Here is a 17,768-nt window from a genome sequence, read left to right on the forward strand (position 1 = left end):
AAAGTACCTATTAAGTACAGATCCTTCAGCTCACATTTAGATCTTATGTGATAAAAGACCCTTGAATAATGGGCTATGGAATAAAAATATGTTTTCAGAAAAGCATCGGGGTTTTAGCGTTGAAACGTCTTAATAAGATCCTTATTAGCCTCTTCAATTTTATTCAAGATTCTTGATGTGTAAAATGTAATCATATCATAAATCAACATCAGAAGACTTTTAATGAATCTGGATTCTATTTTTTTTTTTTTGTATTTATGATATATTTCGATTTTCTATAAACCGAAGGCTAATTGAAAGGCGTAAGTGAGCTCTCACTTTTGACTTTAGGTAACTGAAGGCCAAAGTCTTCGTCCGTCTGTTTTCATGTTCTGTCTTGTCAATGCCTTCTATAGATGGTAGCTGATACAGGTTTATTGATGTAATATTAACTGTTCATTCTCGTCTAAAATTAAGATATCAATTATATTTTATTAAGCAAGAAATTATATTTTTCAATAATTTCATACAGTAATGAATTTTCATTATTAAGATGAAATATTTTGTTAATTTAATATTAATTCTACATTGTTGAAAGCCGATCTGGCAACAGAGCAAAGCGAGAAAGAGATAGCGCTTTCTGCTATTTTGAAGGATAGACAAGGATAGTGTCATACATGACATCAAAACCTATTCAATTTTTAAAGTATTATTTTGTGAATTGGAAATCTGGTCACGGATTTAATTATTAAATGTAATTGATAAAGCGAGAAGATCTCCAATGTACAAAGATGAAACGTGTGTTTTATCACGTTTCGTGAAGGCAATATTGTGGTTTTTAGCTCCATGCTATACAAACAAGAGTGAGTTGACTTTTGGTCTGTGAATCAAGGCTGCATGTGTTTTTCACATAAATAGATTTTGAATTTTTCTTTTCGAGGCCCGTATTCCTTGCACCGTTTGTGTAGTTGTTGAGTTAAGGCATTGGTTACCTGGAGGATTCTGTCTTGAGAATTCAATTATAGGCTGTCGCAGTCCGGGCAGTTTAAACCTACATAATTGTATTTTCAGGATTTGAATCTTGTAGGGAAAGCTGGTGTTTTTGAATCATTCAATTGGCAGAGTTTTTTTATATATTTTTTATTTAAAATTGGGAGTGCTTCAACTGCACCTTGAGGAGCAGGCCAAGGGACTGTTTTGAGGTAAAGTAAGATACGTAATAGTTTATTGTACATTTTCAAATTTTCAGATCTTTAATTCAAAATAGAAATTTTTGTTTTTTATTATCAAAAAAACTGAACGACCACATATCAGCTGAGCGAGTAGCCCTTAAATTATTATCTGATGATTATTTCGTAATAAATTCTAATTCTAATTCTAATTAATAATAAATAATTTATTGATTCGTTATTTTCAAAAACCTGAACGACCTTTCCTTTTCCTTTTTCCACAGTTACAATAGCAATACAATAATTGCTAATTGAACACTGCCATTATAACGTGGACCTCACTATAGCTTGGCAGCTATTCAAAAAATGTTTGGAAATTCAACTGAAATGAAGAAGAAGAATAGAAAGAAGTAGAATCAAGTTTTACTTTTGCCAGTGGAGCCAAAATTTTATTATTACTTTACTTAATATTATCATATGATCTTGTTGATTATAAATATTATATTGTAGGCCTACTGCATACTTCTAAAATGTTCTACTATTTTAACTTTATTATTGGACTATAGAAATGTCTGTAAAGTTATTTGGCAAATAAATAAATAAGAATTTTATAAGAATACAAAGAGAGAAGAAAGAAAAAGAACAAGAAAGAAGCCAATATAAAGAATAAGTTTTAACAATTTGTGAAGTTTTAATTATTTGTCTGGACAAATTCTGAACAATTCAGTTTCTTCACCTAGATGAGAAGAAAAAGAGAAGATGACATAGAGAAGAAGAAGAAGAAGAAGAGAGTTGAATAAGGAGGTGAACAATAAAAAATGAATAATAGGCTACGGTACCACAGTATAAGATACGTTGGTCTGCTTCCAACGATTTATCATGTAGAAACCTATGTGAATATTTTTTAATCAGTCTCAATTTTTTAATTTTGAGCTTTTCAGGAGTTGAAAAGAGTGAAACGTATAAGCACTTTAAATGATAAGAAGTTGGAATAGAAGGAGTATTAGAAGATCAATAAATGAACAATACTAAGTTGAAAGAACACAGTTTCTCTTTCTTATTATTAGATATATTGTTTTTTTATTATTATTGAATGTACAGCCACTTTGTTCTTTCATTTTTGTTCATCTGTTATACTAATTTTCTTTTACTTTTGCTATTCTGTTAATTTTGATGTTTATTTTAATAGAGGCTGTTTGTATTTTGAATTGGGTACTGTACGATATAGGCATTTAATTTTATTTTTATTTTTACTTTCACTTCTATTGCCAACATATTATTTCATTTTCTTTTTTGCGTTTTTTGTGATTATTGTTTGTGGTTTCTTTGCGAGAATAAAGTTATTATTTGCCGTGCTACCAATTTTTCCTTAATCGGCTGGATAGCATTTAACACCTATTAACCTAAGGATAGTTGTCGGCTCCAATGTAATAGATTCTTGATAAATTATGAATGGATCTATCGCCTATGAATGAGAAATCCAGTTTTCAGAGCAAATGAACTTATAATCTTCAGATGAATTTTTGCAAAATATTATACAAATAGACAAAGAATTATATCTTATAAGCCTAAGTTCTAGAGTTATTACGAACTAAAATACTTATCTAGTTTACAGTTGAAAAAACAGTGGCTATTGGCTTGTATACACACAAAACAAATTATATGGACAAAATAGAACACTATAAACTGTTTAAAACTCAATTTAAAACATTAATAAATTCACTTCAGACAATTATTTAGAGAGCACCAAATTGCAACACACACCAGCCAGCCATGTTTTAGAGAGAAAGAACAGGAAAAGCCTAAGTTACAAGTCACAGAGCAAAGCCTTGTTCAGTGTCGATGTTACAGACACGTCACCAAAAAAATTATAAATTACAAGTTTAGAATTCACATTTTATATTTGTTCTCAATAAAACTTTATTTTGAAACTGTTATTTTAAATTTTATATATCCTCTATATTATCTATTAATTCTGTTCTGTCAACCCAGCCTCGGTGACACCATGGAACAATGCAACAATCATTTACGATAAAAAATTCTCAGTCGAAAAGTTTGTCCGTCTATCGATGACTCTGATATTTACTATAAAGTTCCATAGATCTTGAATTGAAGATTCGATTCCAATGTGAGAAAAAATGTAATATTACATATTACTTAGAAAAGAAGGAGTATTAAGAGAAAAGAGGACAAAAAAGTTTCCTCAGTTTGTGTATTCTTAATTTTAATAATAATTATCAATAGACAAATACTAGTAGTTCTTTGAACAATAGACCTCACGCAGTTATAAACCACAGCCTCCTCTTATACTGTCCATCAGAGTAAATCCTGTCTGTATGCCGTGTCGGCGGCGAGATATCGGTGTGAGAACGGCTAATGGCTGTTGGGGTTGGTGTATCAAAAAAGCTACTGTAACATCAAAAGCTAATCTCCTTCAAGACATACTGGCAACAGGACAGCCCGAGTTCAAAGCAGAGAAAGGTCGAGAGACAATACTATGTTATTTTAGTTATAAATTGCATGCGTTATTGCATGTAATCAATAGTTCATTTAAAAGTGCATAAAAATTGCATTCAATGAGGCATGCAATTGATAGTCCACACAGCAGCTGATTTTTTTACCAAGTTACATTGAGATATTGAATTGCATGCGTCATGGCATACAATTTATAATACACTCGATAGCTGATTTATGATAAATAATTCTGATAAAAAATAGTCTGATTTTTACGATAATGTAGGCATTCGAAGGAAACTCCTTTTCCTTTTGTATTATCCTTGAAATGCAAAATTTAAAAAAAACCTTATGTATACGTCGACACGAAATTCAAAAAGGAACATACCTGTCAAATTTCATGAGAATCTATTGCTGCGTTTCGCTGTAAATGTGCAACATATAAACATTTAAACATAGAGAGAAATGCAAATCCGTCGACTTGAATCTTAGACCTCACTTCACTCTCGGTCAATTATAAAAATTAAAATTACAAATATATAATAATTAATAGACAAATCTAAATCTTAATTGAAAGCGAATGTCAGAAAAGAATGTAAAGATATTGAGAAGAAATACGAGCGAAAAGAGGCGAAAAAAATAAAATTTAGTTTGAAGCTATTATTTGTTGAACATCAAACCGATTGTTAGTCCAGGCAATGAATGTTCAAAAAAAGTTTGGAAGAATATTTTTGACCCCGCAGTTCTGTTTAGAGTAAAAAAGCTAAATTGCTGAGAAGCTAAGCAAACCTCCCTACGAAGGTGAACATATATCAGAAGTTCCTTCCCTCTATACTAAAGGGTGATTCAAAGATGAAAAGAATCCGTTTTTGAAGTATTTTCAACGACACTAGTTTTAATAACTAATATTCAAAAATGAGACTGTAGTGTCGTTGAAAATAGTCAAGAACGGATTATTACTTGCACTTCTTCATCCTATTATATAAGACGAGCAATTTCTGTATATATTTGGTTATTTATAGTAATATATAGTAAAATATTTAGAGTAAGTGAGATTCATGGTTATTTATGTCCAACGGATCTCGAAAACGGCGCTAACGATTCTCACGAAATTTGGAACATAGTAGGTTTATGATATAAAAATTCGATTGCACTAGGTCTCATTCCTGGGAAAACTCGCTGAACGATATTGAAAGGATAATTCATCCTTGGAAAAACAACTGAGACTTTCGTTGTCTGTGGATAGTAAAGAGTAAGTGAGAAGCACTCGGTCTGTGGGAAATCAAAATATCTCATCCCCGAAATTCATAAGCTGACGTAAAGCCAGCTGTAAAATATAAACATGATCATTTTAAAGAATAATTGTGTTCTGTTTATAAATAAATAAAAATAACGAGCGAAGCTTGGTCCCCCGATATTGTTTCTGTAAGTTGTGTAATTCTGAATGATTAAATAAATAAATATTGGATAGTAAAATAGATGAGGGATAAAAAGAAGGTGAATGGATAAAATAGATGAAGATGATTTCTTGGTTTCTCGCTTATATCTCGGAAACAATGTATCTTAAGAAAATTAATATTCTATACAAATGAAAGCAAAAAAAATCCAAATGATTTGGACTTGATTGGGGTAACTTTGTACCACTTTTCCGAATTTTTACATCAGAATAAAGACCAATTAATCATTAATTATTTTTATTGTAATGTTTCTGGAAGCAAAATATGATATCTACTCATTGAAGCCACTTTTAATCACAATAGAGCAATATTAGTTTATTAATTTCACTCAAAGTAGTGGTACAAAGTTATACTTGCATTTGTGGTTACTTTGTACCAAAAGGCATGGATTTTATTTATATACAGATATATTTAATTATTTCAATTGCTTGGAAACGAAAAGAGACAGTTTATTAATTGATGCATGAGTGTAATGAATGGTTATTAGTAAAAAACAAAGAATAAAGTATTACAAATAATAACACCTGCTTGCCATTTGAAATTGAAAATGATGACTGTTTGGAACAGCACGTTCAGCTAGATGTAAATTCGTCTTCAGACGACAAATGGGATTATTCAAGATGTTGAGCATAGATCAGGAAGCTGTTAGAAGGTATGAGGAGTGTCATAAATAAGTAGATGAATGGAGGACTCTCATGTAGTATTTAATATAAGTGATTTTCTCGTTTTCACCGAGGTGGTACAAAGTTACCCAGTCTGGTACAAAGTTACCCCAAGTGACTGTAGCTGAATCAATAATATTCACCAAACAGGTTTTTGGGTTGAGTATTGAAATAGTGCGTTCAATGTCATTGAAATAGAGGTGCGTTCAAATAATAGAGACAAAAATACAGAATTCAAGTTTGAATAAAACAATTTTTATTGTTATTAAGCAACATTGGCAATAGAAAAAGTCAAAACTGACACTAGACATTATAAAAGTCAGAAGGATATAATATAAGTTAATCGTTAAGTTAGTGGTTTAAGGCTGTACAAAGGCAAAAAATGAACTTCCTACTGGTAATATTTTTCAAAGTTTATCGATTTGTATATAATCAAGCTATCAAAATGAAAAAGTTTTCTCAGGAAAACATTTTTTCCGATCATTACTTATTGAGATATGAGCGCCAAAAGTTTAAATATTTGGGACAGAACATTTCAAGTTCGGTAAGAGATTTAGATCCATGAGATTCAGATGATAAATTCTTCATGGTAGAATTTATTAAAAAATAATTGTCAATCTAATAGAACAAAAATTTTCTAAAAATATCATTTTTTTTTTAGAAAGTTAATCAATTTACCAAAAATGACTGTAGGTACTTAAAGTTATTTTTAGTAAATTTAATAACTTTCTCAAAAATTGATATTTTCATAAAATTTTTGTTTTATTAGATCAACAATACCGGTACCATGAAGAATCTACTAAATCTCACGTATCTATCTCTTACCGAACTTGAAATGTTCTGTCCCAAAAATTTAAATTTCAGGCGCTCTTATCTCAAAAAGTAATGATCAGAAAAAATGTTTTCCTACAGATACCTTGAAAAGTGACCATTTCTGCACTGATTGCAGGCCACAAAGAATCACTTTTCCGCACTAGTGCGCAAAGTGAGTACTTTGCGTACTCCAGATTTGCAGCATGACAACACAAAATAGTTAGTAGGTTATATGGAGCACCAGTGCAGGAAAATCAAAATTAAGTTGGTAACACTCATAGTGAGGCCCATGTTATACTGGCAGTGGAGAACAACGTTGCCTTGCCATTATGTGCCTTGATTATAGTCATTTCAATGCTTACATAAGATAAACCCCCTTCAAGCAGTCAGATAAATTTTCAATTGAATTACTAATCATTATAATTCAATTATTATTATTCAATTCAAAATAAATTAAGGTTTTTATTAATAATAAAATTACACAGAAAAACATTTGATAGATTTCAGAGAATTTTACCCATAATTACCCACTTTTCATATTCAATGGTAATTGTAGGAAAAATTTAATGTGAAATACATGCGCAAAGTACCTCTGCTGCACTCAAGAAACCATTCGGCCCTTGCCTACGACTCGGGTGTAAACGTTTCTTTCAGTGCAGCAATAGCTGCTATTTGTGCAACTAGTGCGCAAAGTGACAGTTTGCTGCACCGAAAGAAACGTTTACGCACGAGCTGTAGGCGAGTGCGGAATGATGGTTTTTTGATTGCAGCAAACAAACTTTGCGCATGTATTTCACATTAAATTTTTCTTACAGTTACCATTGAATATGAAAAGTGGGTAATTATGGGTAAAATTCCCTGAAATCCATCAAATGTTTTTCTGTGTAATTTTATTATTAATAAAAACCTTAATTTATTTTGAATTGAATAATAATAATTGAATTATAATGATTAGTAATTCAATTGAAAATTTATCTGACTGCTTGAAGGGGGTTTATCTTATGTAAGCATTGAAATGACTATAATCAAGGCACATAATGGCAAGGCAACGTTGTTCTCCACTGCCAGTATAACATGGGCCTCACTATGAGTGTTACCAACTTAATTTTGATTTTCCTGCACTGGTGCTCCATATAACCTACAAACTATTTTGTGTTGTCATGCTGCAAATCTGGAGTACGCAAAGTAATACTTTGCGCACTAGAGCAGAAAAGTGATTCTTTGCAGCCTGCAATCAGTGCAGAAATGTTCACTTTTCAAGGTATCTGTAGGAAAATAACTATTTCCTGAGAAAACTTTTTCATTTTGATAGCTTGATGATATGCAAATCGAAAAACTTTGAAAAATATTACCAGTAGAAAGTTCATTTTTAGCCTTTGCACAGCCTTAAGTGCCAGTTGCATACAAAAGCCGATTAAATTTTAATTTTAACCGTGATAAATTCCAGGAAACCTAACAGAGATTCAAAAGAAACCCCTTCTCTGATTGGTTCTCGTAAAGTTGATCACGGTTAAAATTTAACCGGCTCTTGTGCAACCGGGTTTTGGAGTTACTTTCATTTCTTCGCGGCTTTCAAAATCTAGGTCACTACCCTACAAGGTAGTTGAGGCTCTAACGTGAGATTCACTTAAAATTGCCAGAATTACAATGGAATGGGAAGCGTTGATGTTATCTATAAGGAATACTGACAGTTTCAAGTGAAGCTTACTATAGTGAGGTCCACGTTATAATAGCAGTGTTTGATTGGCAATGGTATTGCTATCCTTGTCTATATCATTCAACAAAGCGGATAGCGCTTCTCTTTCTTGCTTTGCTCTGTTGTCAGATCGTATTTTAACAATGTAGAATTAATAATTAATTAACAAAATATTCTATCTTAATTTCAAAAATTCATTATAAAATATAGGCTATAGTTGATTATTTTAAACGAGAATGAACAGTTAATTACATCAATAAACCTGTAGCTATCATCAATCAGCATTGACAAGACAAAGGTTCGGCAACGTTGTTCTCCTATCTTTCTCCATTGCCATTGTAAAACATGAACCTTACTATAGGTAAGGTACTCACTTTAAATATTGTTGTTTCTATTAGAAGAGGTTGTTTGCTGCTTCCTTGTTTAGTAGAGGAAGAAGAAGAAAAAAAGAAGAAGAATATGGAGAAGAACAAGGAGTAAAGTAGAAGAAAAAGAAGAAGAAGATGATGGAGAAGAAAGAGAGAGTGATTTAGTAAAAAAGCAGTAGCCAATAGACTATTCATATTATTTGAAATTTGTTGATAATTTGATATAATAGTAATAGACACAAAAATAGATAAATGTAGAAATACTCGCAATTCAAATGACACTCCAAAAATCAGAAGATATCAATATCGACCAATAATCGATTATATTTTAACGGATAAATCAGAGAAAAATATCGATGTATCATAATATCGAGATGAAAATACCGATATATCAATGTTTGTTGGCGTATCACTAGTCACTAGGAAAACATATTATTTTCCTGGTATTTTGTTCATTTAGACAGATTTTGAATAATATTGCCACTCAGTAGAAATTGAAAATGATATAATATTATTATTTTAACTGCAATGGATTTAGAAGTAAGTATCCCACTTCATATAGTAATAGTTGCATGAAAATCAAGAACCAAGTCCCAAAAACATAACCTGTAGAACCAATCAATCTCTAATATCTTTTAAATAAAGTTAGTTCAAATATTTTTAATGATGAATTTTCTTGGCTTATGATGAATTGAAAGAACTATGCTACAGTAGCCCACTAATAACGGCACAATAATTATTTATGACTGGCAGATAACCCTATGCTTTGCACTGGAAAAATTTTTGTAGGCCTATTTTAAAATACAATCTCCTTATGACCAGGGAGCATCAAATTATTAAAGAATTATTTATTATGCTGTCAAAATTGAGTGAATCCTGCTTGTCCCTATCAATTTTGAAACTTCTCAGCATAAAAAATGGAATTTGATCTCGAACCCATAACCTATCAAAATTATGCCAGTGAATCATTTGGAGAAAGCTCTGTTTGGGTTGGACTTTTATACTTGCCTCAACTTTAAGTCACAAATTGAATAAACATATTCCAATTATTCAATGAAAATTGATTTATTAATCAAAAGAAAGAAGGCCTTTAACCATCATTTGTAAATTCGAAGGTTATTGATGTTGAATGGCAAGTTTATCAGTTTAAAGGATGATATGTTATCAGTGATGATCTGTAAACCATTGGATTCATCTTGAATCTTGAAGGTATAACCTAAATGAGAAATTAGACGAAAATTATAGTTGTCAGTCAGTCAATGTAGAATGTACAAACAACCAAATCGAAAAGTATCATAGGTAAGAAGAAAACTTTGTAGTTTGATTTTTTAATTTAATTATCTACTTTTGAGGCTATTGAAACTTAAATTCAAGTGAACTTGATTTTAAGAGTAGCCTTCACTTTAAGTTTTAAAATTGTAAATGAACCTAAAAAAACTAGAATTCAAATTAACTTGACTAATGTAGGCTGAACCCTACTGTAGAGAAACACCCTTAGAGGGTGACATTGTACATTTCAATGTAAATTCCATTTCATCCCAAATTTTATTTCAACCAAAATTTCATTTTATCCTGTTTTTCTTGTTTCTGTTCATTATGTTTCTTATCTAAAACTATGAAAACAAAACGAAATAGGCCTAGTTGTTGTATATATGCCCAAATACTCCAAATCTATTAATTTCCAAGTTCTTCAAATTCAAGTTCATTAAGTCTGTCATATGACATGAAATAGTTGTAGCTTATGTGTGTCTAAATACTCCACCAAATAAATTCATAAAATTTCATTCACTTTTTCCAGCTTCAGAGCCCATTGAGTGCTTTGGCGTCCTCCACGACATTCCTCCATGCATCTCCATATTCTGTGAATCTTCTCTATTCTCTTGAAACAATCCCTGATCTCATCTTTCCATCATATTCTCGGTCTACCCCTTTTACTTCCCAAGTGAAGTTTTTCTTTGAACACTATTTTTGGCATTCTGTTTTCATTCCTCCTTTAAACAAAGTCCATTCATTAAATATCTTATCAACTATGAAATAGTAGTATCTCATCAGTCCAGTACCCCATCAAATGCATTCATTGAAATTTCATTCATCATATTCAAGATCATCAAATCTGTTGTAAGCCATGAAATAGTGGTAACTTATTTGTCCAAATACCTCACCAAATGTGACTAACTCAGCCACTGACTTGTTTACAGGGAGAAGAGTGTGGAAGCCACAGTGGATCCAGTCCAATCCAGATTCAGCCAGACTACTTGGATGCTCAAGGTCAAGACAACTCAAGGTCAATGCATCATTTACGACATCAAGGACCAGACATGGACAACTGTGATTGGCCAATCCATGAACCAGATCAACATCAAGACACCATTGAAGATAAGCATCACATCCAACTCAATGTGGATAATCAAAGTGTATACTTGGACCACAATTACTCCAAACATCCCATTGAAATAATTCGGATCAAACCAGAGGAAATAATCGAAGAAGAAGAAGAAGGAGAACAACAACAACAATGTGGATTAGAAATTGGAGTGAGAAGTGGAGAAATAAAGCAAGAGAGTGTCACCCGTCTGCAGATTGAGAGCATTTATTCTCTCTCCTCTGATAGATTGAACTCTGACCCCTCTTTTATTGAACAAATAAAATTTGAAACTGGGAAAATTGAGGAGGAACAACAATCTTTTGAAACAGACCATTCAGATGCATTGATGCAAATTGAAGGTTTTTCTTCTGATGGAGTGTCTGAGAATTATGAAAATGAAAGTGTATCATCTGGACTGTATATACCTTACTTTGAGGAACGAGAAGGTTCAAGCTCCGATAAGTCTGTTGATGCAACTCCTGGAAACTTTATGATGAAAGATTCTGAAAAGATTGGCAATGAGGTGGACTTACTAATCGAAAATGCTAGGAAGAATGTAATTGATGCAGCGAGTGATAGTGAATTATTAACGAAGTGTCAATTGTGTGGTGAGGCATTCAGCAGCACTAGAGAATTGAATCTTCATTGCAGAATACACATAGCTGGAAAACATTATGGTTGCAAATTCTGTGACTACAAAACAACACGGAAATCACAACTCATCACTCATCTGAGGACACACACAGGTGAAAGACCCTTCAGCTGTGATTTCTGTGACTACAAAACAACATGGAATTCACTTCTCATCACTCATCTAAGGACACACACAGGTGAAAGACCCTTCAGCTGTGATTTGTGTGACTACAAAGCAACACGGAAATCACATCTCATCACTCATCTAAGGACACACACAGGAGAAAGACCCTTCAGCTGTGATTTGTGTGACTATAAAGCAACACTGAAATCAACTCTCATCCGTCATCTAAGGACACACACAGGAGAAATACCCTTCAGCTGTGATTTCTGTGACTACAAAGCAATACAGAAATCAGATCTCATCACTCATCTAAGGACACACACAGGAGAAAGACCCTTCAGCTGTGATTTCTGTGACTACAAAGCAACACGGAAATCACATCTCATCACTCATCTAAGGACACACACAGGAGAAAGACCCTTCAGCTGTGATTTGTGTGACTACAAAGCAACACTGAAATCAACTCTCATCCGTCATCTAAGGACACACACAGGAGAGAAAGACCATTCAGCTGATATTTCTGTGATAACACAACAACACAAAAATCAACTATTATTAGACATCTGAAGACACACACTGGATGAGACCCCTCAGCTGATATTTCTGTGAATACAAAGCAACACAGTAATCACTTCTCATCACTCATCTAGAGACATACACAGGAGAAAGATGCTGATCACAGTTCAATAGCACTGCCCCATTTTCTCTCCATGTGCCTGTCATTGGCTACCTCTCTTCATGTGTGTGATTTTTTGTCGTGAGAAATTTATTTTTCTTTTTAAAAATAAATTTTCTCACATTAAAATTTTGCTAACTTGCGTCTGGGAAGACTCAAATTTTATGCAGGGTTGAAGTATTCTCACGGAACTGTATTTCCATTAGCGATGGAAAATACACGATTATTTGGGAATATTTCAAAGTTGCACTTTCCTTTCCCACGGAATTGTGCTCTGCCTCCACGTGGACTGTCGTCTCGTTGGTGGAAGGGGAACATGATTTGTGTGGAAAAGATTAGTTCCAATCAAGCCGCGGCTGGCATCAGATAAAAATCTAGAGGTAGCCTCGGGCCTCAAAGACCCTAATTGAACGTGTTACATGTGGTGAAATATAAGTAGAGTATAAATTCTGAAAATGTTTAATTCGATTCCGTAAAATTATTTAAAGTAGTTTGAATTGTGTATGTATTTTATTGTTTATTATGAATGTCAGTGAAATAAACATCAACAACGTAGTGTAGTGCAAAGTTTCAGTCGTGATGAGATTAATATTTCTAAAGATAGCGAGTGACATTATATTTTCTAGCTCATGTTTCAGAAACCCAAATTGACCGAGTCCCCAAATTATTCCTTGTAGTAGTAAATGAATAAAGATCACGCTACCATCGTAACCCATTAGAATTCCAGACAAACAGTTAGCAAAATTTTAAAGATAGTTATCTCGGCTTATAGAACATGCAATAGAATGTTTTCGATTATTTGTTGTTGAAATTCTAGTACTTTAAATTATTAAATAAATCTCAAAATTAAATAGAATGCAAATTTTGTTGTTTATAAAGCCTCATGACTGGTTCATTAAGTATTTAGAGATATCTCTTCTACCCCCATCTGGGGGCGGTTAGAACTTGTTGAATAACAAGTAGTTCTGTGAACAGTAGACCTCACGCAGTATTCTCATCCACAAGTACCTGAATGAAACTATAGACCTTATGGAAATACAGCAATAGACTGGCTTCTCCACACATCTGTGTAATCACTTGTCAGCTGATTTATGATGAATAATTATTCTATACTCTGATTTTTACTCTTATATTGGCGTATGAAGGAGGCTCCTTTTTCCTTTTATATTATCCTTGAAATGCAAAATTTCCAAAAACCTTGTATATACGTCGACGCGCAATTAAAAAAGAAACATACCTGTCAAATTTCATGAAAATCTATTACCGCGTTTCGCCTTAAATGCGCAACATATAAACATTTAAACATTAAGAGAAATGCCAAACCGTCGACTTGAATCTTAGACCACACTTCGCTCAGTCAATAAAGAGAAATGCAAAACTGTCGACTTGAATCTTAAACCTCAATTCGCTCGGTCATTTAAGAGTTGCGGTTTTCAAAGATTATAATACAACAGTTTTTGAGCGTGTTCTCCAACCCAAGGGCTCACTAGTTTATTATATTACATTACTAGTAGTTCTGTGAACAGTAGGACTCACGCCGTATTCTCATCCACAAGTACCTGAATGAAACTATAGACCTTATGGAAATACAGCAATAGACTGGCTTCTCCACACATCTGTGTAATCACTTGTCAGCTGATTTATGATGAATAATTATACTAAACTCTATAGTCTGATTTTTACTCTTATATTGGCATATGAAGGAGGCTCCTTTTTCCTTTTATATTATCCTTGAAATGCAAAATTTCCAAAAACCTTGTATATACGTCGACGCGCAATTAAAAAAGGAACATACCTGTCAAATTTTAATCCTGATTAATTCCAGTAGAACCAATCAGATAAGCTATCTTTTTGAGATGGTCTTACTAATCGAAAATGCTAGGAAGAATGTAATTGATGCAGCGAGTGATAGTGAATTATTAACGAAGTGTCAATTGTGTGGTGAAGCATTCAGCAGCACTAGAGAATGAATCTTCATTGCAGAATACACATAGCTGGAAAACATTATGGTTGCAAATTCTGTGACTACAAAACAACACGGAAATCACAAACTCATCACTCATCTGAGGACACACACAGGCGAAAGACCCTTCAGCTGTGATTTCTGTGACTACAAAACAACATGGAATTCACTTCTCATCACTCATCTAAGGACACACACAGGTGAAAGACCCTTCAGCTGTGATTTGTGTGACTACAAAGCAACACGGAAATCACATCTCATCACTCATCTAAGGACACACACAGGAGAAAGACCCTTCAGCTGTGATTTGTGTGACTATAAAGCAACACTGAAATCAACTCTCATCCGTCATCTAAGGACACACACAGGAGAAATACCCTTCAGCTGTGATTTCTGTGACTACAAAGCAATACAGAAATCAGATCTCATCACTCATCTAAGGACACACACAGGAGAAAGACCCTTCAGCTGTGATTTCTGTGACTACAAAGCAACACGGAAATCACATCTCATCACTCATCTAAGGACACACACAGGAGAAAGACCCTTCAGCTGTGATTTGTGTGACTACAAAGCAACACTGAAATCAACTCTCATCCGTCATCTAAGGACACACACAGGAGAGAAAGACCATTCAGCTGATATTTCTGTGATAACACAACAACACAAAAATCAACTATTATTAGACATCTGAAGACACACACTGGATGAGACCCCTCAGCTGATATTTCTGTGAATACAAAGCAACACAGTAATCACTTCTCATCACTCATCTAGAGACATACACAGGAGAAAGATGCTGATCACAGTTCAATAGCACTGCCCCATTTTCTCTCCATGTGCCGGTCATTGGCTACCTCTCTTCATGTGTGTGATTTTTTGTCGTGAGAAATTTATTTTTCTTTTTAAAAATAAATTTTCTCACATTAAGATTTTGCTAACTTGCGTCTGGGAAGACTCAAATTTTATGCAGGGTTGAAGTATTCTCACGGAACTGTATTTCCATTAGCGATGGAAAATACACGATTATTGGGAATATTTCAAAGTTGCACTTTCCTTTCCCACGGAATTGTGCTCTGCCTCCACGTGGACTGTCGTCTCGTTGGTGGAAGGGGAACATGATTTGTGTGGAAAAGATTAGTTCCAATCAAGCCGCGGCGGCATCAGATAAAAATCTAGAGGTAGCCTCGGACCTCAAAGACTCTAATTGAACGTGTTACATGTGGTGAAATATAAGTAGAGTATAAATTCTGAAAATGTTTAATTCGATTCCGTAAAATTATTTAAAGTAGTTTGAATTGTGTATTTTATTGTTTATTATGAATGTCAGTGAAATAAACATCAACAACAACGTAGTGTAGTGCAAAGTTTCAGTCGTGATGAGATTAATATTTCTAAAGAAAGCGAGTGACATTATATTTTCTAGCTCATGTTTCAGAAACCCAAATTGACCGAGTCCCCAAATTACTCCTTGTAGTAGTAAATGAATAAAGATCACGCTACCATTGTAACCCATTAGAATTCCAGACAAACAGTTAGCAAAATTTTTAAAGATAGTTATCTCGGCTTATAGAACATGCAATAGAATGTTTTCGATTATTTGTTGTTGAAATTCTAGTACTTTAAATTATTAAATAAATCTCAAAATTAAATAGAATGCAAATTTTGTTGTTTATAAAGCCTCATGAATGGTTCATTAAGTATTTAGAGATCTCTCTTCTACTCCCATCTGGGGGCGGTTAGAACTTGTTGAATAACAAGTAGTTCTGTGACTACAAAACAACACGGAAATCACAACTCATCACTCATCTGAGGACACACACAGGTGAAAGACCCTTCAGCTGTGATTTCTGTGACTACAAAACAACATGGAATTCACTTCTCATCACTCATCTAAGGACACACACAGGTGAAAGACCCTTCAGCTGTGATTTGTGTGACTACAAAGCAACACGGAAATCACATCTCATCACTCATCTAAGGACACACACAGGAGAAAGACCCTTCAGCTGTGATTTGTGTGACTATAAAGCAACACTGAAATCATCTCTCATCCGTCATCTAAGGACACACACAGGAGAAATACCCTTCAGCTGTGATTTCTGTGACTACAAAGCAATACAGAAATCAGATCTCATCACTCATCTAAGGACACACACAGGAGAAAGACCCTTCAGCTGTGATTTCTGTGACTACAAAGCAACACGGAAATCACATCTCATCACTCATCTAAGGACACACACAGGAGAAAGACCCTTCAGCTGTGATTTGTGTGACTACAAAGCAACACTGAAATCAACTCTCATGCGTCATCTAAGGACACACACAGGAGAGAAAGACCATTCAGCTGATATTTCTGTGATAACACAACAACACAAAAATCAACTATTATTAGACATCTGAAGACACACACTGGATGAGACCCCTCAGCTGATATTTCTGTGAATACAAAGCAACACAGTAATCACTTCTCATCACTCATCTAGAGACATACACAGGAGAAAGATGCTGATCACAGTTCAATAGCACTGCCCCATTTTCTCTCCATGTGCCTGTCATTGGCTACCTCTCTTCATGTGTGTGATTTTTTGTCGTGAGAAATTTATTTTTCTTTTTAAAAATAAATTTTCTCACATTAAGATTTTGCTAACTTGCGTCTGGGAAGACTCAAATTTTATGCAGGGTTGAAGTATTCTCACGGAACTGTATTTCCATTAGCGATGGAAAATACACGATTATTTGGGAATATTTCAAAGTTGCACTTTCCTTTCCCACGGAATTGTGCTCTGCCTCCACGTGGACTGTCGTCTCGTTGGTGGAAGGGGAACATGATTTGTGTGGAAAAGATTAGTTCCAATCAAGCCGCGGCGGCATCAGATAAAAATCTAGAGGTAGCCTCGGGCCTCAAAGACCCTAATTGAACGTGTTACATGTGGTGAAATATAAGTAGAGCTTAAATTCTGAAAATGTTTAATTCGATTCCGTAAAATTATTTAAAGTAGTTTGAATTTTGTATGTATTTTATTGTTTATTATGAATGTCAGTGAAATAAACATCAACAACAACGTAGTGTAGTGCAAAGTTTCAGTCGTGATGAGATTAATATTTCTAAAGATAGCGAGTGACATTATATTTTCTAGCTCATGTTTCAGAAACCCAAATTGACCGAGTCCCCAAATTATTCCTTGTAGTAGTAAATGAATAAAGATCACGCTACCATCGTAACCCATTAGAATTCCAGACAAACAGTTAGCAAAATTTTTAAAGATAGCTATCTCGGCTTATAGAACATGCAATAGAATGTTTTCGATTATTTGTTGTTGAAATTCTAGTACTTTAAAATTATTAAATAAATCTCAAAATTAAATAGAATGCAAATTTTGTTGTTTATAAAGCCTCATGAATGGTT

The 17,768-nt window shown here is 33.7% G+C and overlaps 1 protein-coding gene across 2 annotated transcripts; it reads left to right on the forward strand.

The window, feature by feature from the left end:
- The first annotated feature begins 8,983 nt into the window (after window positions 1-8,983).
- Window positions 8,984-17,684, forward strand: LOC111060712 (histone-lysine N-methyltransferase PRDM9-like). Of its 2 annotated transcripts, XM_039427902.1 has the most exons (3): window positions 8,984-9,138; window positions 10,797-11,674; window positions 16,150-17,684. In XM_039427902.1, the coding sequence occupies exons 1-3, from the start codon at window positions 9,127-9,129 to the stop codon at window positions 16,760-16,762; spliced, it is 1,503 nt and encodes a 500-aa protein (XP_039283836.1). In that variant the 5' UTR covers window positions 8,984-9,126; the 3' UTR covers window positions 16,763-17,684. The 2 variants fall into 2 exon arrangements, with proteins under 2 accessions (XP_039283836.1, XP_039283835.1); XM_039427901.1 differs by lacking the exon at window positions 16,150-17,684 and having other exon boundaries at window positions 10,797-12,963.
- The last annotated feature ends 84 nt before the right edge of the window (window positions 17,685-17,768 follow it).

This window comes from Nilaparvata lugens, chromosome 5, assembly GCF_014356525.2.
Source record: "Nilaparvata lugens isolate BPH chromosome 5, ASM1435652v1, whole genome shotgun sequence".
Lineage (NCBI taxonomy): Eukaryota > Metazoa > Arthropoda > Insecta > Hemiptera > Delphacidae > Nilaparvata > Nilaparvata lugens.